General features: G+C 48.7%; 2 protein-coding genes across 3 annotated transcripts in view; one reads left to right on the top strand and one right to left on the bottom strand.

Annotated features, from left to right (window-relative positions):
* EPB41L5 (erythrocyte membrane protein band 4.1 like 5) overlaps positions 1–4,559 on the top strand; it is a 37,609-nt gene extending 33,050 nt beyond the window's left edge. Inside the window, exons 23-26 of the mRNA XM_073545318.1 lie at positions 695–778; positions 855–896; positions 1,114–1,244; positions 1,459–4,559. Coding sequence (XP_073401419.1) covers positions 695–778; positions 855–896; positions 1,114–1,244; positions 1,459–1,516 — 315 coding nt within the window. The 3' untranslated portion in view covers positions 1,517–4,559. The remainder of the gene's footprint in view (positions 1–694; positions 779–854; positions 897–1,113; positions 1,245–1,458) is intronic.
* A 510-nt stretch (positions 4,560–5,069) lies between these two features.
* On the bottom strand, positions 5,070–23,467 carry LOC141049156 (leucine-zipper-like transcriptional regulator 1 homolog). 2 transcript variants are annotated; one of them, XM_073545319.1, is made up of 8 exons: positions 23,342–23,467; positions 13,741–13,939; positions 13,462–13,541; positions 12,926–13,004; positions 11,676–11,716; positions 11,482–11,602; positions 11,183–11,369; positions 5,070–6,759 (listed from the first exon to the last, which is right to left on the bottom strand). In XM_073545319.1, exons 2-8 carry the CDS (start codon positions 13,901–13,903, stop codon positions 6,165–6,167), a joined length of 1,266 nt encoding a protein of 421 aa, XP_073401420.1. In that variant the 5' UTR covers positions 13,904–13,939; positions 23,342–23,467; the 3' UTR covers positions 5,070–6,164. The 2 variants fall into 2 exon arrangements, with proteins under 2 accessions (XP_073401420.1, XP_073401421.1); XM_073545320.1 differs by having other exon boundaries at positions 23,327–23,430.
* Between the last annotated feature and the right edge of the window lie 710 nt (positions 23,468–24,177).

Here is a 24,177-nt window from a genome sequence, read left to right as displayed (position 1 = left end):
CAGGAGGTCCCTTCCAACTCTTCGATTCTATGATCATGGGCTGCCGGTGATATCCCCCCTAACCAGAGTCTCAGACAGCCATCGGGAATATGGAGCCACTACTGTAATAACCGGATCAGTAAGCGGTATAATATGACCTCAGGAGCTGAACTCCGCCATTCTGATGTCCCTGCAGAGCGTCGCTCCTTCCTTACCGTTGATCTTCGGGCTCCGTCTCTACCATTCTCCTTCCGCCATGCTTTACTCCATTAATTCCGCACATTCTCTGCTTGCTGTTGGTGAATGAGAAAAACGATCTGCAGCAGAATAGCCGTTAATGGAGGGTGAAAACCTTCCCTAATGTTTCTCACGGTTGAGGGTTCGTTACATTATATCCTGTGAATGAGCACAGCCAGAACGCCGGGCTGATAGAGGATCACAGACCCGCAGCTGTGGAGCAGGACGAGGTCGGGCGACTTTCAGCCATTCAATATATACAAGTTTGTTGTTGAGACCTCTGCTTGCTGTCGGTGAATAGTAACAAAGAATGTTTGACATTTGCAGAACTTTCCATTATATGGAGATTGGGCTTTATGACGCTGCCTGAGCCCTTTACCTGATGTGTTATTTGGGGGGGTGCAGGTTGTTCGTGTGTGGGGGGAGGGGAGGTTGGAAGGGGCACCCGTTATACCAGTTTTCTCTTCCCCCCTCGCAGACGGCGACCGATGACCTGGACCTGCTGCTGGCGTCGCTGACAGAGAACCTGATTGACCTCACGGAGACGCTTGCTGCGCCGCCGGTAACATCACCTGTAGTAAAGCTGCCACTGTTCTGCCCCTCAGTGCGCCTCGTGCTGACGTGTCTGTTCTCTGCAGGTCTCGTCATACTCATCTATCGCCCCCCGGTGGTTGATACCGGTAAGTGCAAGGACTGGTGTCACTTCATGTGGCCCCTTTTTTCCAGTTGTCTGTTAGAGCTGATGGAGAAGCTGTGCGGAGTCTAATGAGAATACTACTACTCCCACAATGCACCACAACAGACACCGAGTCTGCAGCGGCAGCTCTGGTTGTGACTGGAGTAGAAGGTGCCGCACCGCAGAACTGATATTTTCTCACTGATTCTTGCTGTTCTCAGAGTGGAGTCGTATCTAATGGTCACTTCGGAGCAGAGACCTCGTTGTCAGCAAAAGTCCTGAATAAAGTGATCGTCTCGCCGACCGCTGCTGCCGAGACCCCGAGTGTCACCCCTGCCGCCACCACCGCCAGGTGAAGTCCTACACTTTTGATGGTATAGTTACAGGTCCCAGAAACGGCGCTGGCCCTGGTTGTATCTGGTATTGCAGCTCTGCTTCCCTGCTGTCGATGTGGATGAGCTGCAGTTCCCTACACGACCTGTGGCAGGAGTGGCGCTGTTCCCTAGTACCGTCTAGTATTTGGTACGCTGTGATCGGCGACTTCTGACATTTCCGCTTTATTTCAGCACCATCGTTCCCGAGGAAGTGACCAGACCGCGATGTCTGCTGACCACGGAGCTCTGAGGCGCCATCGGGAGAGACTGGACGTTAAAGGGACGGTGTTATCAGTACAAGAAGCTGCCGATGAGCCGGAGCAGATCCCCTGACAGCTGATAAGACGATCCCTCACTATCAGCTATCGATACACTGGAATCTCCCTTCCCCCGCCGCTGTCAGGTGCCGATGTGGACGACTCCCTGCGACACTTCGCGGTCGGCTTCGCCTTACGCTCGGATCTCTCCGCGCTTTTACGGATCATCGCTAAAGATTCTGCATCCCGCGATGACGGCGGCGTCATGAGACCGTCTCTCTTGGATGAGGATTCTCCAGGGAATGTACGTGAAGATTCGCACCGGAGCCCTCGCCCTCCTGCTGCCTCGTGACGCTCGCTACACGGTCATGGGATTTTTTTATTGATGTATTTTTCATTAACTTTTATTCTTTTATTGTACTTGTGGAAACGTAACAGTTCAGCATTTCTCCAAGTGTCACTGCTGGAATCCTGCTGTAAAGCGAGAGGCTGTAAAACTAACCCTGGACGGAGGCAGCTTCTCTGCCCGCTGCTGTTTGGCACAGACGACCGTTCTCCCTTGGAAAGTTTAACGCTTCTTGTTACTTTTGCTCTTTGTTTAGTTGCAGGATCATTTCTACCGTAGAATAGAGAGAAACTTCATGTAGCTCCTTCACAGCTCCTACTCCATTCACCTCCAGAGCTGCATTCTCGGCCAGCAGGATCTTATCTGTACAGAGGTGCATTCTGGGTGATGTAATGGCGCAGAGCCTGCAGTGTATTGTGGATGACTGATTCCTAGCCGGAGATGCCCAAACTAAATGCAGCTCTGGATGTGACTAGAGTGTTAACAAAAAAAAATGAACCTCAACTTTCATTCCTCCCTGGACGTGGTGCATCTAGTATTGGATGTAGTCAGCGTGGTGCAGAGCTGCAGCTGCGGTTCAATGTTTGGTACATTGATAATGAAGATATTGGTTTTCATTCATTGCTGCCCTGAAAGCTTTAATACTGGCGGCCACAAACAACGAAAAAGCTGCGCTGAAAAGGAAACCATCAGCATGTTGGAGTTTGTCTTTTAAATCGATAATCTCCCCAGGGCCTCAGTGTAGCAGTCAGTAGGTGTTGGACTACAGATTGTGATTCTTGTGTGGAAACGTATCAGGCCAGGTGTTACAATGTATCACTGTGACTCACTAAAGGGCACATGCACCAGTCTCTCTCCCCCTGGCACATGCAGGGCTGCGAGGACGTGTGCACTAACTACCTGGATAATGGCAGGAGGTTCTGGAAGTTTTAGGATTGATGATTTTGTTATTACTGAAGTCCTGGAGTATAATCCCCCCAAAATTCTATTTTTATTAAAGTTCAAAACATCAGAATAGATAATGAAACAGAGGCTACTATCGCGCACAGAAGGACTCGACACTGGCAGAGTATCTGGAAATAATGCACAAAGCCCATGAATAAATATGAGTAAAAATTACCGTAAGTAAATTCCATAATCACATTAATACTAATATCATAGATACAGCCATAACGTGCAAGCTCAATAAAGGGCATAAGCTAAAATAGAGTGATCATGCCTGAATACAAAAAAGACCCATGTATTATGTAAAATGAACTCAATCAATATGCCAGGTGACGAGATTATGTATGTAAACATATTAATAAAAAGCAGGAGTGCTAAAAAAGTTTTATGTGCATAAAGCTACATTAGTTGTCTACAAACTAAAGTGCAAATGGGTTTATTATAAGAGAAAGACCAAGTGGTCAAAGTAAGTAAACCAGGGACTCATGAGATGTGATATAAAGATGTCAGTATAAGGCAAAATTATGCAGAGTTATCTTACAAGAAGCCAGTGGATGTCCAGCCGCCCCAGCGCACGTTTCGTGTCTCCCTTCATCAGGAGGCGTGTGTGTGCGATAGTAGCCTCTTTCATTATTCTGATGTTTTGTACTTTACTAAAATTAGAATTTTGGGGGGATTATACTCCAAGTTTGTGTTGCATTTGCTAATTCAGGGTTCTCTGTCCAAATTTTATCTTTTTGTGGACTATTTTGTGTATATTACTCAAGTCTGTATCGTGACTGGATATTCTCTTTTGCTCCAGTCACATCCAGCGCTGCACTCGCCACCAGGCTGCTGCAAAGCGCTGTGATCTCTGGGTGGTTTGAATGACCGCAGCTCTGGCTGTGACTGGAGTACAAGATGTGATGCAGGGGCTAGAGAGGCATGGGAGGAGCGTGAACCTGATGACTGGATGTAAGCTCTTGCCTTGGTTTATGGCTGATCCTGTGCAGGTCGCAGTGTGCCACTCGCTGGCAGGAGGGTCGTCACAGTGGCAGACTCGGCCCTCCGTTACTCCTCCGGTCCAGGAAGTGTTCTGTTACAAGAGGTATTTTATTGTCATACGAATCCTATAACCACTGGGCACTACAGCTCCCAGCATGTTCGTCCTGTAGGCTGTAGCACTTTATCTCACTCTGCACATTATCACTAACCTTTTATAGCGGTCTATAATCCTTTACAATGATGGTGATAAGGTTTATGGTTCTGTTTCCACCTTGTCCTCTTATACTCTAGTCGCAGCCAAAGCTGTTTCCATTACGTCTTCTGCTGTATTCCCAGCCGGAGCTGCAGTTACAGTCCAGCCAGCCCCTTCCTCTGCTGTTATCTAGACTTCAGTTAGAATTGCACCAGCTTTGGCTGTAAGTGGAGCATCAGACCGGAAAGAACAAAGTTTTGAATGCAGCTCTGGCTGTAACTGGAGTAGAAGCAGTAATAGAAACATTACTTGTAGCCTTCACTTGTGGGTGGGGTTATGCTAAGCTCCGCCTTCACGCTTCCTCTTAGTCACTACTGTATATTCTGTAATTTTCGCACTAATGGGATTTTTACTCTTTTTGATATTGATGCTTTTGCTGTAGATCAGAATGTAACTTATTTTTTTTATGGTGATTCTTTGTAGACACCAGATCGCGCCTCCGGTTTGTACTGAACCGATTATCGGGGAATTGATTCTATTTTACATCAAATTAAAGAAAAAGAAACCAGGTTTGTCTTCATGGTTTTCACTCTTCGGTTCTGACGTCATCCGCCCAGTCGGGATGATAACGATATTGCGCCATAGTTCACACACAGAATTCTGCAGAAACGACCTCACGTCAGAGCTGATACAAAGTAAAACTCCCTGATTAGTGCAGGAGCAGTCGGCACCCAGCTTTCCGCAGATCCTGAACGCCTCCACTTCCAGAAGCATGTGACCGATTGTCCAGGCCTTTACATGCAGTGGCAGAATGACCCTGGTCTCCATAGCGACGATTCTTCTATGTAAATACAATGTATCCAGCGCTGGAGGATTCTAAGGTGACAGACTCCACACATCCCTCAGCTCACAACCTCCATTCTTTACACTGCAGGCATCACCCACAGGGGAAGCAATAAGATTTAGGCTACAAAATGACTTGTTCTTTTAATGACCAAGTGACTCAGAAATTCGTGAGGCTCCGTCTCTAGCTCCTCATGTATAGGAGGATGGCAGAAGAAGTTACAGACAAGTCAAACTTTTTCTAAACTTTGTTTTATTCGCTCTTTGTCATAAAGAATCTGCAGATTTTTATTGTAAACAAAAGTTTATGGCACAAATGAAACATTCAGCGCCTCCGGTGCACGTCTCCATCTCCCTTGAGCCCACGGTCGGCGGCCGGCTGAGCCCCGGCTGACTCGGCACCATTAGAATTGGCACATTATGTATGGAAGGCAACGATCCGCCATCATTTGCTGCCCTCGCAGGCACAGGATCCATAGTACCCACGCGGGCTGCGTTGTGGGGGTTTCTTGCGATTTCTCCCAGGACTGCGCGGCTGGGTTGCTCGTTTAAAGGTATTTTTTAATGTGCAGCTTGGCGGCAGGATTGGATCCGCGAGCGTCGCTTCTAGTGCACTTCTGATTACCCCACTTATTCCTTAAAGACCAAGTTATACAACACCTCTCTGTCCACACCTCTAGGGGCAGATGACCCCCTTAAGGCCGGGGCCACACTTGCAAGAAACCCACACGATTCTCAATACCTGGCATTCAGGACCGGAGTGTGCGGTTGCAGGTATTTCTATGCAACTGAGCGGCCGGCTCCAGTGCCGGGTATTGAGACTCGTGCGAGTTTCTCGCAAGTGTGGCCCCGGCCTAACCGTCAGTTCTGGCTGGTTCTGCCCATATCCATCTTATAGTGCAGGCCATAGGTCATCACAGCGGTAATTAATACCCTGCGCCGTAAGCATTCAGTCCCAGTAGTCGACCCCTCCAAGGATCGGTAGCAGCTCCCGCACGCTGGAGAACCGGCCCAGTATAGAACATGACGCTTCTGTGATCGCAGCGGCCACGTTAAGATTTAAAGGGACAGTAACGCAAGGCTTAAAATGAGGGCAGCAGATAATTTCCCTCACTCATCACACAAACACTACACTCTGCCAGCCAGAAACGGCTGAGAACAACAAACTGTACATTGTCCCTTTAAAAGCACCATAGCAGTGGTGAATGCAGCCAATCGATTGTTTCCCGCCCAATGTCACAGTCCATCTCCGGACGGGGGACCACAAGGCTCTGACATAGCAGCTGCCCAATGTAACAAATAATCCCGCAGATTACTCAGCAACTTACCGCTACTCCACCATAATCCTCTCGACGGAGATCTCACAATGTCTGGAGAACGGCCGCCCCCCGATCATCAGGAAAACATCCTCGGCCAGATCCCCGCAGGAAAGTGCAGGTGGTGGATATTCCTCCTCCAGGAGCATAAAAGACTCGTTCTCGTATCCGCTCATCAGACGCGGCTCATCCGCACCAGAGGAGAAGGAGCAGGAGCAGAGGACGGGGGACGCCGGCCGCTCCGTAAAGGTCTTCATCTCTATCAGGTTGGAGCTGGAGATTGTGGACACTTTACTGGAGCCCAAAGTAGGAAAAGAATAAATCTTCTTCACGGAAGAATCACTGCCGGTCGCTGCCACATATTCACGGCACAACAAAGAGGCGCTGCGGCCAGAGGTGGCAACACCGTCCACCGCAGCCACGGAGTGATACATCCGCGCACAATCCACTCTCTGCTTCACCCGGGAGATTTTCTTCCAAGAGCGAGAAGCAAAATCGTATTTCCACAAATTATGTGCAGGAGTGCGAGATGGTAAACCTCCCCCGACAATCCACAGACAGCCGCGAAGGAGCACACAAGCATGGCCGACGGACTTGGGAGGCCCAGAGCTTCACATATCAAGAAAAGAAAGGAAACAAAAGATGGAAGAAATAAAACTACTATAATACTGCTCCTGTATACAAGAATATAACTACTATAATACTGCCCCTATGTACAAGAATATAACTACTATAATACTGCCCCTATGTACAAGAATATAACTACTATAATACTGACCCCTATGTACAAGAATATAACTACTATAATACTGCCCCTATGTACAAGAATATAACTACTGTAATACTGACCCCTATGTACAAGAATATAACTACTATAATACTGCCCCTATGTACAAGAATATAACTACTATAATACTGCCCCTATGTACAAGAATATAACTACTATAATACTGCCCTCTATGTACAAGAATATAACTACTATAATACTGCTCCTATGTACAAGAATATACTGTAATACTGACCCCTATGTACAAGAATGTAACTACTATAATACTGCTCCCTATGTACAAGAATATAACTACTATAATACTGCCCTCTATGTACAAGAATATAACTACTGTAATACTGACCCCTATGTACAAGAATATAACTACTATAATACTGCCCTCTATGTACAAGAATATAACTACTATAATACTGCCTCCTATGTACAAGAATATAACTACTATAATACTGCCTCCTATGTACAAGAATATAACTACTATAATACTGCCCCTATGTACAAGAATATAACTACTATAATACTGACCCCTATGTACAAGAATATAACTACTATAATACTGCCTCCTATGTACAAGAATATAACTACTATAATACTGCCCCTATGTACAAGAATATAACTACTATAATACTGCTCCCTATGTACAAGAATATAACTACTATAATACTGCCCTCTATGTACAAGAATATAACTACTATAATACTGCTCCTATGTACAAGAATATACTGTAATACTGACCCCTATGTACAAGAATGTAACTACTATAATACTGCTCCCTATGTACAAGAATATAACTACTATAATACTGCCCTCTATGTACAAGAATATAACTACTATAATACTGCTCCTATGTACAAGAATATAACTACTATAACACTGCCCCTATGTACAAGAATATAACTACTATAATACTGCCCCTATGTACAAGAATATAACTACTATAATACTGCCCTCTATGTACAAGAATATAACTACTATAATACTGCCCCCTATGTACAAGAATATAACTACTATAATACTGCTCCTATATACAAGAATATAACTACTATAATACTGCTCCTATATACAAGAATATAACTACTATAATACTGCTCCTATGTACAAGAATATAACTACTATAATACTGCCCTCTATGTACAAGAATATAACTACTATAATACTGCTCCTACGTACAAGAATATAACTACTATAATACTGCCCCCTATGTACAAGAATATAACTACTATAATACTGCTCCTATGTACAAGAATATAACTACTATAATACTGCCCTCTATGTACAAGAATATAACTACTATAATACTGCCCTCTATGTACAAGAATATAACTACTATAATACTGCCCCCTATGTACAAGAATATAACTACTATAATACTGCCCTCTATGTACAAGAATATAACTACTATAATACTGCCCTCTATGTACAAGAATATAACTACTATAATACTGCCCCCTATGTACAAGAATATAACTACTATAATACTGCCCTCTATGTACAAGAATATAACTACTATAATACTGCCCTCTATGTACAAGAATATAACTACTGTAATACTGACCCCTATGTACAAGAATATAACTACTATAATACTGCCCCTATGTACAAGAATATAACTACTATAATACTGCCCTCTATGTACAAGAATATAACTACTATAATACTGCCCCCTATGTACAAGAATATAACTACTATAATACTGCTCCTATATACAAGAATATAACTACTATAATACTGCTCCTATATACAAGAATATAACTACTATAATACTGCTCCTATGTACAAGAATATAACTACTATAATACTGCCCTCTATGTACAAGAATATAACTACTATAATACTGCTCCTACGTACAAGAATATAACTACTATAATACTGCCCCCTATGTACAAGAATATAACTACTATAATACTGCTCCTATGTACAAGAATATAACTACTATAATACTGCCCTCTATGTACAAGAATATAACTACTATAATACTGCCCTCTATGTACAAGAATATAACTACTATAATACTGCCCCCTATGTACAAGAATATAACTACTATAATACTGCCCTCTATGTACAAGAATATAACTACTATAATACTGCCCTCTATGTACATGAATATAACTACTATAATACTGCCCCCTATGTACAAGAATATAACTACTATAATACTGCCCTCTATGTACAAGAATATAACTACTATAATACTGCCCTCTATGTACAAGAATATAACTACTGTAATACTGACCCCTATGTACAAGAATATAACTACTATAATACTGCCCCTATGTACAAGAATATAACTACTATAATACTGCCCTCTATGTACAAGAATATAACTACTATAATACTGCCCCCTATGTACAAGAATATAACTACTATAATACTGCTCCTATATACAAGAATATAACTACTATAATACTGCTCCCATGTACAAGAATATAACTACTATAATACTGCCCTCTATGTACAAGAATATAACTACTATAATACTGCTCCTATGTACAAGAATATAACTACTATAATACTGCCCCCTATGTACAAGAATATAACTACTATAATACTGCCCCCTATGTACAAGAATATAACTACTATAATACTGCCCCCTATGTACAAGAATATAACTACTATAATACTGCTCCCTATGTACAAGAATATAACTACTATAATACTGCTCCTATGTACAAGAATATAACTACTATAATACTGCCCCTATATACAAGAATATAACTACTATTATACTGCCCCTATGTACAAGAATATAACTACTATAATACTGCCCCTATGTACAAGAATATAACTACTATAATACTGCCCCTATGTACAAGAATATAACTACTATAATACTGCCCCTATATACAAGAATATAACTACTATAATACTGCTCCTATGTACAAGAATATAACTACTATAATACTGCCCCTATGTACAAGAATATAACTACTATAATACTGCCCTCTATGTACAAGAATATAACTACTATAATACTGCCCCCTATGTACAAGAATATAACTACTATAATACTGCTCCTATATACAAGAATATAACTACTATAATACTGCTCCTATGTACAAGAATATAACTACTATAATACTGCCCCTATGTACAAGAATATAACTACTATAATACTGCTCCTATGTACAAGAATATAACTACTATAATACTGCCCCTATATGCAAGAATATAACTACTATAATACTGCTCCTATGTGCAAGAATATAACTACTATAATACTGCCCCTATGTACAAGAATATAACTACTATAATACTGCTCCTATGTACAAGAATATAACTACTATAATACTGCCCCTATGTACAAGAATATAACTACTATAATACTGCCCCTATATACAAGAATATAACTACTATTATACTGCCCCTATGTACAAGAATATAACTACTATAATACTGCCCCTATGTACAAGAATATAACTACTATAATACTGCCCCTATGTACAAGAATATAACTACTATAATACTGCTCCTATGTACAAGAATATAACTACTATAATACTGCCCCTATATACAAGAATATAACTACTATAATACTGCTCCTATGTACAAGAATATAACTACTATAATACTGCCCCTATGTACAAGAATATAACTACTATAATACTGCCCCTATATACAAGAATATAACTACTATAATACTGCCCCTATATACAAGAATATAACTACTATAATACTGCTCCTATGTACAAGAATATAACTACTATAATACTGCCCTCTATATACAAGAATATAACTACTATAATACTGCTCCTATGTGCAAGAATATAACTACTATAATACTGCTCCTATATACAAGAATATAACTACTATAATACTGCCCCTATGTACAAGAATATAACTACTATAATACTGCTCCTATGTACAAGAATATAACTACTATAATACTGCCGCTATGTACAAGAATATAACTACTATAATACTGCCTCTATGTACAAGAATATAACTACTATAATACTGCTCCTATGTACAAGAATATAACTACTATAATACTGCCCCTATGTACAAGAATATAACTACTATAATACTGCCCCTATATACAAGAATATAACTACTATAATACTGCCCCCTATGTACAAGAATATAACTACTATAATACTGCTCCCTATATACAAGAATATAACTACTATAATACTGCTCCTATGTACAAGAATATAACTACTATAATACTGCCCCCTATGTACAAGAATATAACTACTATAATACTGCCCCCTATGTACAAGAATATAACTACTATAATACGGCTCTCACCTGGTTTTGATGACTGACCAGATATGTCTCCGGAAATCAAATCTCCAGAAATCGTTTTGTTCGGACATATTCTTTAGTCCACCAAACAAGAACATAGCAGCATTATGCGTCACACAGGAGTGTCCATGCCGGGGCCCCGGGCCCAGACCACGTGTGTGAGGGCTCAGCTGTGACCACTTCTGTGAATCTGCCAAAGAAGAGACAGTGACCATCACTGTGATGTTATATCGGGGGCAGACATTCATAAATGTTGCAGTTTCTTTTTATAGACACACAGACATGCAGATTGTGGACATTACCAAAGTCAATCACCCAGAATTCCTCCACTGCCCCCTCAATATCGAAGTAGCCTCCGTAAACAAACATGGCCGACTGGTACACGACCGCACTGTGCCCCTTCCTATTTGTGGGTCTATTCTCCTGTAATACATAGAAAAGTTTTACATTTATGTAGCTCCGCCCGGGAGGAGCAGCGACATAACTATAACATTACCTGTCCTTCCCCGGCCTTCACTTCACACCATCGTCGCGTCTCTGATGAGAGAAATTAAAATCACATAACACAGGACTCTTCTCCGCTCCCCGTCTCCTTTATTATCTTGTCACCATTTTATTATTTGTTATTAAACAGTTCTTAATGTAAATTAGTTAACGCCCCCGCTGAGCGGATCAGAGGAATGAACAAAGGAGAAGGGTGATGCTCAGAGCAGAATGTGGCAGATTAATGCACCCTTCCCTTTATTTTAAATATTATTATTCACATATTGCACTATTAAAAGGAAACTCCAGAGAATAAAAAAATAAAAATGTTCACATTGCCATAACTCACATCCATAGTAGTAGTGTTTTCCAAAGTCATCCCATGTATAATTCTAAACTACCCCCTGAGAGAGCCCCCTGCCTTTTGGGACGCTATGCTGCAGATCAGGGGGCAGTGTCTTGGTTCTAGCTCCCAATTCCAGCCCCCCGTTTACCACCACAGAAAAAAGAAGAGCCTGGCTTACTTTTTATTATGTGAGCCAGCCCCCTGACCAAGCCAGCCCCGTGACCAAGCCAGCCCCGTGACCAAGCGAGCCCCCTGACCAAGCCAGCCCCCTGACCAAGCCAGCCCCCTGACCAAGCCAGCCCCCTGACCAAGCTTTAGGTCCGGTTGTTCTGCTTGTAATGTAATTCCATTTTCTCTGCTCCTGACCTTCCATGTAATCTGTGTCTGCTGCTTCTTCACAGCTTGTCTGTGTTGGTCTCACACTCCTTGACATGTCACTGACAAGCTGCACAGCTGCCGGCTGCTAGCGCTGAACAAGCCTAATGCGTCGTGCTGCGCGCGGAGACAGCGCTGTGCAGGCAGAGTCCTGATGTGTCCCATCTCACAGACAAGCTGTGCCGTCGCAGGCAGAGGCATAATGCACAGTTGTGGCCTGTTCTGTGCCGTCCCGACTCCTGTGTTCACCTCCATTTCCCTTAGAAGCCCTCAGGAGCTGCATGCAGTGAATATTTCTGATTAGCAGATACTCTGATCACACTTCTGTGGATGAGATTTGTGTGAACACTTTCATCATCTCCCTGGAGTTATCCCTTCAATGTATCATCGGGCTTATATAGACCTGCTGGGGGAAGGGACACAATGTCTGCAGGGCTTTGCTTTATGGCTACACAAAGTCCATTAAACAGGTGCTGTCCCTTTAAGAACCAGTGGGCCTCATCTGCCACGGTTCTATTAACCCCACACTTGCCCTTTCTCACCTGTGCCGTACATCCAGAGCGGGGTCATTTCTCGATTTGCCCCAAAGTCTACCATTCCCCCGAACACATAGAGTCGGCCCTGCGGAGACAGAAGTGGAATTCATCACTACGCTCCCCTCAATATGGCTACACAGGCTCTATTCTTCTGAAATTAAAGGGGTCCCAGCCACAGAGTCACACCAAAGCGAGCCAACATAAAGGGGAGCGTCACACCAAAGTGACCCAACATAAAGGGGAGCGTCACACCAAAGTGACCCAACATAAAGGGGAGCGTCACACCAAAGTGAGCCAACATAAAGGGGAGCGTCACACCAAAGTGACCCAACATAAAGGGGAGCGTCACACCAAAGTGAGCCAACATAAAGGGGAGCGTCACACCAAAGTGACCCAACTTAAAGGGGAGCGTCACACCAAAGTTACCCAACATAAAGGGGTGCGTCACACCAAAGTGAGCCAACATAAAGGGGAGCGTCACACCAAAGTGACCCAACATAAAGGGGAGGGGGCAGTGATTGGAGGGAGGTCGGCGCAGTCACCTCGTGGACCACCATGGAGTGTCCTTCCAGCTTGTCGGGGGCTTGTCGACAGCTCGGGAGCTGCTCCCATCGTCCAAGAGCTGAAAATGAGAAGCGGAGAGTGATGATGTGTAAGCGGAAAACGAAGTGTTTACCAAATAGAAGACGCCGCAGGAATGTACCCAGGAGCTTAAAGGGGCGGTGTACTAACGATAGCAGCTCCTGGGGTCACCCCTGGCTGCGGCTCATCACACAACAATGCCAGCATTGTAGTAAATGCAACAGTAAACTGTCACTCACCTATACTGTAGCGCCAGAAATCCCCCAGGACGGTGTCCTGTCTGCCGCCATGGACGTACACGAAGCCGTTATACGCCACCGCGGCGTGCTTGAAGCGGTCACATGGCACCTTCTCCCTGCGGGACAGTGGCTCCCAGGCACAGTCAGCGCTCTCCGTGATCATTCTCGCCGGGTCCGCCGCATGGTCTCACACTGCCCCCTGCAGCCGGAATGACAAAGATGGAGACTACACTCTAATATGAGCTGGATCGGCTCAGGGGCGACTGAAGTCATAAAGAACGGCCAACATGGCACAGAAGCTGCGCAGGGAGCACAGGGCAAAAACACTGCGGGAGAAGGGCCACACCGGGAGCGCTGCTCTGAGGCTCAGCAGCTGGAAAATGCATTAAAGGGGCTATTAATCTCTGGGGACACATTCATGTAATGGAGGCCAGCACCGACCCGACAGCCGCTAATAACATCCTACGAGGGGCGATCCAAAAGTAATGATAATCGGTTATTTCTATTGCACACAGAAATTAAAATAAAATGTTTTCTTCTCTCTTAGGTTCCCACTAGTCCAGGAAAAAAAAATCACTTAACTAGGCCACGATTCCCGGGAGCTACATTCACTTGAATATGAACTGCCAAGGAGTGATCATCAAAATGGAAAAAAACGAGCTCAGAGCTGTCATCAAATACCTCTGCTTGAAAAAAATGTCTACCAAAGACATACACAGCGACTTGGTGGAAACATTGGGGGACTCTTCTCCATATTCCACAGTTGCACGCTGGGCCAAGGAATTTAAGCTGGGAAGAACATCGACGGAAGATGAACATCGCGAAGGACGCCCATCCACGTCCCTCAATGACGAAAACGTGAAAAAAGTTGAAGAAGTTGTGTTGGCAGATTGAAGAGTGACTATCAGGCATGTAGCTGAGGTCACAGGGATCTCATATGGCAGTATTCAAAGAATCCTTGCAAAGGAATTGCGTATGAGAAAGGTCTCCGCGCGTTGGGTGCCAAAAATGTGAACCGACGAGCAAAAGAAGAAACGAGTTGACATTTCAATAGCAAATCTCGAAAAGTTCCAAGCAGACAAGGAGAATTTTTTGTCACCTTTTTTGACCATGGATGAGACCTGGATCCACCACTTTGATCCCGAAACTAAACAACAATCGATGACATGGAAACGAGCCGACAAACCGACGCCGAAGAAATTCAAAGTGTCAAGCTCAGCAGGGAAGGTTATGGCGTCCGTTTTTGGGACGCTGAAGGAATTATTATGGTGGACTATTTGGAGAAGGGAGCCACTATTACGGGCTCCTACTACGCAGAACAAATAAGAAGATTGCGGGAGGCTATCAAGGAGAAAAGGCGCGGCAAACTGCGGGCTGGAGTGCTGCTTCACCAAGATAACGCACCGGCTCACAAAGCTGCAGTTGCCATGGCTACCATTCAAGAAGCGGGCTTTGAACTGGTGGAACACCCCCCCTATTCGCCAGATCTAGCCCCCAGTGACTTCTTTCTCTTTCCTCGGCTCAAGGAACACCTCCGGGGCAAGAAATTTGACGACAATAGCGACGTGATAACCGCTGTTGGGGAGTTTTTTGAGGGTCAAGATCAAGAATTTTTTTCAAAGGGAATTCTAAGTTTAGAAAAGAGATGGACTAAATGTATAGACTTCTTAGGAGACGATGTAGAAAAATAAAAAAAAAATTTTCACTATATTCATTGTGTTTATTATTGATTATCATTACTTTTGGATCGCCCCTCGTATATCCGTATACTGCACCCTGTATAATGTATAATATGTACACATGCAGTCCTGTGCAAAAGTCTGAACAATTGTAGATTGCTAAATTATAAAAATAAACTAAGAGAATGAAGAAAAGAGAAATGAAAATCCAAACAGTATCTGGTGACCGCCCGTCACCTCCATCATCAGTATCTGCTGACCGTCCGTCACCTCCATCATCAGTATCTGGTGACTGACCGTCACCTCCATCATCAGTATCTGCTGACCGTCCGTCATCTCCATAATCAGTATCTGCTGACCGTCCGTCATCTCCATAATCAGTATCTGCTGACCGTCTGTCATCTCCATAATCAGTATCTGCTGACCGTCCGTCACCTCCATCATCAGTATCTGGTGACCGTCCGTCATCTCCATAATCAGTATCTGCTGACCGTCCGTCATCTCCATAATCAGTATCTGCTGACCGTCCGTCATCTCCATCATCAGTATCTGCTGACCATCCGTCACCTCCATCATCAGTATCTGGTGACCGTCCGTCACCTCCATCATCAGTATCTACTGACCATCCGTCATCTCCATAATCAGTATTTGGTGACCGTCCGTCACCTCCATCATCAGTATCTGGTGACCGCCCGTCGCCTCCATCATCAGTATCTGGTGACCGCCCGTCCCCTCCATCATCAGTATCTGGTGACCGTCCGTCACCTCCATCATCAGTATCTACTGACCATCCGTCATCTCCATAATCAGTATCTGGTGACCGTCCGTCACCTCCATCATCAGTATCTGGTGACCGCCCCTCGCCTCCATCATCAGTATCTGGTGACTGCCCGTCTCCTGCTTCATCAGTATCTGGTGACCGCCCGTCGCCTCCATCATCAGTATCTGGTGACCGCCCATCACCTCCATCATCAGTATCTGGTGACCGTCCGTCACCTCCATCATCAGTATCTACTGACCATCCGTCATCTCCATAATCAGTATTTGGTGACCGTCCGTCACCTCCATCATCAGTATCTGGTGACCGTCCGTCACCTCCATCATCAGTATCTGGTGACCGCCCGTCGCCTCCATCATCAGTATCTGGTGACCGCCCGTCCCCTCCATCATCAGTATCTGGTGACCGTCCGTCACCTCCATCATGAGTATCTGGTGACCGCCCGTCCCCTCCATCATCAGTATCTGGTGACCGTCCGTCACCTCCATCATCAGTATCTACTGACCATCCGTCATCTCCATAATCAGTATCTGGTGACCGTCCGTCACCTCCATCATCAGTATCTGGTGACCGCCCCTCGCCTCCATCAGTATCTGGTGACTGCCCGTCTCCTGCTTCATCAGTATCTGGTGACCGCCCGTCGCCTCCATCATCAGTATCTGGTGACCGCCCGTCTCCTCCATCATCAGTGTCTGGTGACCGCCCATCTCCTCCATCATCAGTATCTGGTGACCGCCCGTCCCCTCCATCATCAGTATCTGGTGACCGCCCGTCGCCTCCATCATCAGTATCTGGTGACCGCCCGTCTCCTCCATCATCAGTGTCTGGTGATCGCCCGTCACCTCCATCATCAGTATCTGGTGACCGCCCGTCGCCTCCATCATCAGTATCTGGTGACCGCCCGTCTCCTCCATCATCAGTGTCTGGTGACCGCCCATCTCCTCCATCATCAGTATCTGGTGACCCCCGTCTCCTCCATCATCAGTATCTGGTGACCGCCCGTCTCCTCCATCATCAGTGTCTGGTGACCGCCCGTCTCCTCCATCATCAGTGTCTGGGGACCGCCCGTCTCCTCCATCATCAGTGTCTGGTGACCGCCCGTCTCCTCCATCATCAGTGTCTGGTGACCGCCCGTCTCCTCCATCATCAGTATCAGGTGACCGCCCGTCTCCTCCATCATCAGTGTCTGGTGATCGCCCGTCTCCTCCATCATCAGTATCTGGTGACCGCCCATCTCCTCCATCATCAGTATCTGGTGACCCCCGTCTCCTCCATCATCAGTATCTGGTGACCCCCGTCTCCTCCATCATCAGTATCTGGTGACCGCCCGTCTCCTCCATCATCAGTATCTGGTGACCTCCGTCTCCTCCATCATCAGTGTCTGGTGACCGCCCATCTCCTCCATCATCAGTGTCTGGTGACCGCTCGTCTCCTCCATCATCAGTGTCTGGTGACCGCCCGTCCCCTCCATCATCAGTATCTGGTGACCGTCCGTCACCTCCATCATGAGTATCTGGTGACCGCCCGTCACCTCCATCATCAGTATCTACTGACCATCCGTCATCTCCATAATCAGTATCTGGTGACCGTCCGTCACCTCCATCATCAGTATCTGGTGACCGTCCGTCACCTCCATCATCAGTATCTACTGACCATCCGTCATCTCCATAATCAGTATCTGGTGACCGTCCGTCACCTCCATCATCAGTATCTGGTGACCGCCCCTCGCCTCCATCAGTATCTGGTGACTGCCCGTCTCCTGCTTCATCAGTATCTGGTGACCGCCCGTCGCCTCCATCATCAGTATCTGGTGACCGCCCGTCTCCTCCATCATCAGTGTCTGGTGACCGCCCATCTCCTCCATCATCAGTATCTGGTGACCGCCCGTCCCCTCCATCATCAGTATCTGGTGACCGCCCGTCGCCTCCATCATCAGTATCTGGTGACCGCCCGTCTCCTCCATCATCAGTGTCTGGTGATCGCCCGTCACCTCCATCATCAGTATCTGGTGACCGCCCGTCGCCTCCATCATCAGTATCTGGTGACCGCCCGTCTCCTCCATCATCAGTGTCTGGTGACCGCCCATCTCCTCCATCATCAGTATCTGGTGACCCCCGTCTCCTCCATCATCAGTATCTGGTGACCGCCCGTCTCCTCCATCATCAGTGTCTGGTGACCGCCCATCTCCTCCATCATCAGTATCTGGTGACCCCCGTCTCCTCCATCATCAGTATCTGGTGACCGCCCGTCTCCTCCATCATCAGTGTCTGGGGACCGCCCGTCTCCTCCATCATCAGTGTCTGGTGACCGCCCGTCTCCTCCATCATCAGTGTCTGGTGACCGCCCGTCTCCTCCATCATCAGTATCAGGTGACCGCCCGTCTCCTCCATCATCAGTGTCTGGTGATCGCCCGTCTCCTCCATCATCAGTATCTGGTGACCGCCCATCTCCTCCATCATCAGTATCTGGTGACCCCCGTCTCCTCCATCATCAGTATCTGGTGACCCCCGTCTCCTCCATCATCAGTATCTGGTGACCCCCGTCTCCTCCATCATCAGTATCTGGTGACCTCCGTCACCTCCATCATCAGTATCTGGTGACCGCCCGTCTCCTCCATCATCAGTGTCTGGTGACCGCTCGTCTCCTCCATCATCAGTATCTGGTGACCGCCCGTCTCCTCCATCATCAGTATCTGGTGACCTCCGTCTCCTCCATCATCAGTGTCTGGTGACCGCTCGTCTCCTCCATCATCAGTATCTGGTGACCCCCGTCTCCTCCATCATCAGTATCTGGTGACCGCCCGTCTCCTCCATCATCAGTATCTGGTGACCTCCGTCTCCTCCATCATCAGTGTCTGGTGACCGCTCGTCTCCTCCATCATCAGTATCTGGTGACCGCCCGTCTCCTCCATCATCAGTATCTGGTGACCTCCGTCTCCTCCATCATCAGTGTCTGGTGACCGCCCGTCTCCTCCATCATCAGTATCTGGTGACCGCCCGTCTCCTCCATCATCAGTGTCTGGTGACCCCCGTCTCCTCCATCATCAGTGTCTGGTGACCGCCCGTCTCCTCCATCATCAGTATCTGGTGACCGCCCGTCTCCTCCATCATCAGTGTCTGGTGACCCCCGTCTCCTCCATCATCAGTATCTGGTGACCCCCATCTCCTCCATCATCAGTATCTGGTGACCCCCGTCACCTCCATCATCAGTATCTGGTGACCGCCCGTCTCCTCCATCATCAGTATCTGGTGACCGCCCGTCTCCTCCATCATCAGTATCTGGTGACCCCCATCTCCTCCATCATCAGTATCTGGTGACCCCCGTCTCCTCCATCATCAGTATCTGGTGACCGCCCGTCTCCTCCATCATCAGTGTCTGGTGACCGCCCTTCGCCCCCATCATCAGTATCTGGGTGACTGGCAGTCCTGGCGGAGATGATCCGGCCTCGATCTCCCATCATCCCGTCTGTCTGGGATCACATGTGGGATCCGCACAGCCTCATACACAGGAGATCCGGCTCCTCAGGCTTCTGTTCTGTATATGGGGGGAGGACACATTGGAGCTACAGTGCAGCCACACAGGGGTCCGAGACATCTAGGGGACACATCCACCTCCAGATCAGTAAGCAGCTTTTACCACAGACACATAGAGGGGCCCCTTCTCACACTCACTCTCTCTGGACCCCGTCTCACACTCACTCGTGGGGCCCCGTCTTGCGCTCTCTCAGTGAGCCCCGGCTCGCGCTCTGTCTCGCTGGGGCCCCGTCTTGTACATTCTCTCACGGGGCCCCGTCTCATGCTCTCTCTCTCCGGGCCCCGTCTCTCGCTCTCTCTGGGCCCCGTCTTGCTCTCTCTCTGGGCCCCGTCTTGCTCTCTCTCTGGGCCCTGTCTTGCTCTCTCTCTGGCCCCGTCTTGCTCTTTCTCTGGGCCCCGTCTCTTGCTCTCTCTCTCCGGGCCCCGTCTCTCGCTCTCTCTCTCTGGGCCCCGTCTCTCGCTCTCTCTCTCTGGGCCCCGTCTCTCTCTCTGGGCCCCGTCTCTCTCTCTCTGGGCCCCGTCTTGCTCTCTCTCTGGGCCCCGTCTTGCTCTCTTTCTCTGGACCCCGTCTCTCGCTCTCTCTGGGCTCCATCTCTCGCTCTCTCTCTCTCTGTCTGGGCCCCGTCGCTCTCTCTCTGGGCCCCATCTTGCTCTCTCTCTGGGCCAGCCTTGCTCTCTCTCTCTGGGCCCCGTCTCTTGCTCTCTCTCTCTGGGCCCCGTCTTGCTCTCTCTCTCTCTGGCCCCGTCTTGATCTCTCTCTCTGGGCCCCGTCTCTCGCTCTCTCTGTCTGGGCCCTGTCGCTCTCTCTCTCTGGGCCCCGTCTCTCTCTTTCTCCGGGCCCCATCTCTCTCTCTCTTGGCCCCATCTTGCTCTCTCTCTTGCTCCGTCTTGCTCTCTTTCTCTGGGCCCCGTCTCGCTCTCTCTCTGAGCCCCGTCTCGTCTCTCTCTCTCTGGGCCCCGTCTTGCTCTCTCTCTCTGGGCCCCGTCTCTCGCTCTCTCTGTCTGGGCCCTGTCGCTCTCTCTCTCCGGGCCCCGTCTCTCTCTTTCTCCGGGCCCCGTCTCTCTCTCTCTTGGCCCCATCTTGCTCTCTCTCTTGCTCCGTCTTGCTCTCTCTCTCTGGCCCCGTCTCGCTCTCTCTCTGAGCCCCGTCTCGTCTCTCTCTCTCTGGGCCCCGTCTTGCTCTCTCTCTCCGGGCCCCGTCTCTTGCTCTCTCTCTCCGGGCCCCGTCTTGCTCTCTCTCTCTGGCCCCGTTTTGCTCTCTCTCTCTGGGCCCCGTCTCTTGCTCTCTCTGTCTGGGCCCCGTCTCTCGCTCTCTCTCTCTGGGCCCTGTCGCTCGCTCTCTCTCTCTGGGCCCCGTCTCTCTCTCTGGGCCCCGTCTCTCTCTCTCTCTGGCCCCGTCTTGCTCTCTTTCTCTGGGCCCCGTCGCTCTCTCTCTCTCTGGGCCCCTTCTCTCTCTTTCTCTGGGCCCCGTCTCTCTCTCTCTCTCTGGCCCCGTCTTGCTCTCTTTCTCTGGGCCCCGTCTCTCTCTCTGCCTGGGCCCTGTCGCTCTCTCTCTCTGGGCCCCGTCTCTCTCTCTCTCTGAGCCCCGTCTCTCTCTCTCTCTGGGCCCCGTCTCTCTCTCTCTCTGGGCCCCGTCTCTCTCTCTCTCTCTGGCCCCCCTCTCTCTCTCTCTGGGCCCCGTCTCTCGCTCTCTCTGTCTGGGCCCCGTCTCTCTCTTTCTCTGGGCCCCGTCTCTCTCTCTCTGGCCCCGTCTTGCTCTCTTTCTCTGGGCCCCGTCTTGCTCTCTTTCTCTGGGCCCCGTCTCTCTCTCTCTGGGCCCCGTCTCTCTCTCTCTGTCTGGGCCCTGTCACTCTCTCTCTCTCCGGGCCCCGTCTCTCTCTCTCTCTCCGGGCCCCGTCTCTCTCTTTCTCCGGGCCCCGTCTCTCTCTCTGTCTGGGCCCTGTCGCTCTCTCTCTCTCTGGGCCCCGTCTCTCTCTTTCTCCGGGCCCCGTCTCTCTCTCTGTCTGGGCCCTGTCGCTCTCTCTCTCTCTGGGCCCTGTCGCTCTCTCTCTCTCTGGGCCCCGTCTCTCTCTTTCTCCGGGCCCCGTCTCTCTCTCTCTCTGGGCCCCGTCTCTCTCTTTCTCCGGGCCCTGTCTCTCTCTCTGTCTGGGCCCTGTCGCTCTCTCTCTCTCTGGGCCCCGTCTCTCTCTTTCTCCGGGCCCCGTCTCTCTCTCTGTCTGGGCCCTGTCGCTCTCTCTCTCTCTGGGCCCTGTCGCTCTCTCTCTCTGGGCCCCGTCTCTCTCTTTCTCCGGGCCCCGTCTCTCTCTCTCTCTGGGCCCCGTCTCTCTCTTTCTCTGGGCCCCGTCTCTCTCTCTCTCTGGGCCCCGTCTCTCTCTTTCTCCGGGCCCCGTCTCTCTCTCTCTCTGGGCCCCGTCTCTCTCTCTCTCTGGGCCCTGTCGCTCTCTCTCTCTCTGGGCCCCGTCTCTCTCTTTCTCCGGGCCCCGTCTCTCTCTCTCTCTGGGCCCCGTCTCTCTCTTTCTCTGGGCCCCGTCTCTCTCTCTCTCTGGGCCCCGTCTCTCTCTTTCTCTGGGCCCCGTCTCTCTCTCTCTCTGGGCCCCGTCTCTCTCTCTCTCTGGGCCCCGTCTCTCTCTTTCTCCGGGCCCCGTCTCTCTCTCTCTCTGGGCCCCGTCTCTCTCTTTCTCCGGGCCCCGTCTCTCTCTCTCTCTGGGCCCCGTCTCTCTCTCTCTCTGGGCCCTGTCGCTCTCTCTCTCTCTGGGCCCCGTCTCTCTTTCTCCGGGCCCCGTCTCTCTCTCTCTCTGGGCCCCGTCTCTCTCTTTCTCTGGGCCCCGTCTCTCTCTCTCTCTGGGCCCCGTCTCTCTCTTTCTCCGGGCCCCGTCTCTCTCTTTCTCCGGGCCCCGTCTCTCTCTCTCTCTGGGCCCCGTCTCTCTCTCTGTCTGGGCCCCGTCTCTCTCTCTCTCTGGGCCCCGTCTCTCTCTCTCTGTCTGGGCCCTGTCACTCTCTCTCTCTCCGGGCCCCGTCTCTCTCTTTCTCCGGGCCCCGTCTCTCTCTCTGTCTGGGCCCTGTCGCTCTCTCTCTCTCTGGGCCCCGTCTCTCTCTCTGTCTGGGCCCCGTCTCTCTCTCTCTCTGGGCCCCGTCTCTCTCTCTCTCTGGGCCCCGTCTCTCTCTCTCTCTGGGCCCCGTCTCTCTCTTTCTCCGGGCCCCGTCTCTCTCTCTCTCTGGGCCGTCTTGCGCTGCTGTTTATATATGTTTGGCGTTTCCCTGTTCCTCGTGGGCGGCGCTGGTGGATGAGGGCGGAGCTAACGATCTGAATTATCTGATTGGCCCCCGCCCCACACGGAGATGACCCCGAGGGGCCACACATGACACAGGCTGTGCTGACATCACTCGGGGTCTCCGCAGCCCCTGGATCTATGAAGTCATTGCTGGATAACAACTCCGCCATTATTACTGATCTCACATCGGGAGGCGCCGCGATCCGCACGATACTGTCAGTCCTGTCGTGATACCCAGTGTCAGCGCTGCTCCAGCTGTGCCTATAACGGTCTCCACACTGCCCTGTGTCGTGACATAACTGATTACTGACAGAAGCTCCTTACCGCGATATCACTCACCCGACAGCGGAACAACGGGCCGGAACGGAGAAAACCCGACCGGGATGACGTCACCGCAAGTTCCGCCCAACGGGGAGGGGCGAAGACGGATAAGGGCGGAGTCAAACGCCTCAACTGCGAGGACCCACCCTCTGTAACCAGCAGCGACACCTGGTGGTAAAAAGTAAAACAGCCCAAATCTCATTTAAAAACAATAAGCAACTAAAACGATCAATAACCGAGGAGCAAAGAATGCTGGGAAATCTGACACTGCAGGAGCTAGTATGTACACAGTGACTGCACCAGCAGAATAGTGAGTGCAGCTCTGGAGTATAATACAGGATGTAACTCAGGATCAGTAATGTAATGTATGTACACAGTGACTGCACCAGCAGAATAGTGAGTGCAGCTCTGGAGTATAATACAGGATGAAACTCAGGATCAGTAATGTAATGTATGTACACAGTGACTGCACCAGCAGAATAGTGAGTGCAGCTCTGGAGTATAATACAGGATGAAACTCAGGATCAGTAATGTAATGTATGTACACAGTGACTGCACCAGCAGAATAGTGAGTGCAGCTCTGGAGTATAATACAGGATGTAACTCAGGATCAGTAATGTAATGTATGTACACAGTGACTGCACCAGCAGAATAGTGAGTGCAGCTCTGGAGTATAATACAGGATGAAACTCAGGATCAGTAATGTAATGTATGTACACAGTGACTGCACCAGCAGAATAGTGAGTGCAGCTCTGGAGTATAATACAGGATGTAACTCAGGATCAGTAATGTAATGTATATACACAGTGACTGCACCAGCAGAATAGTGAGCGCAGCTCTGGAGTATAATAGAG

Source organism: Dendrobates tinctorius, unplaced genomic scaffold (genome assembly GCF_039654945.1).
Source record: "Dendrobates tinctorius isolate UK_male_01 unplaced genomic scaffold, ASM3965494v1 ptg000143l, whole genome shotgun sequence".
In the NCBI taxonomy this organism is placed as follows: domain Eukaryota; kingdom Metazoa; phylum Chordata; class Amphibia; order Anura; family Dendrobatidae; genus Dendrobates; species Dendrobates tinctorius.
Note: the sequence above shows the minus strand (reverse complement) of the source record. Positions and strands in the feature narration are given on the sequence as shown.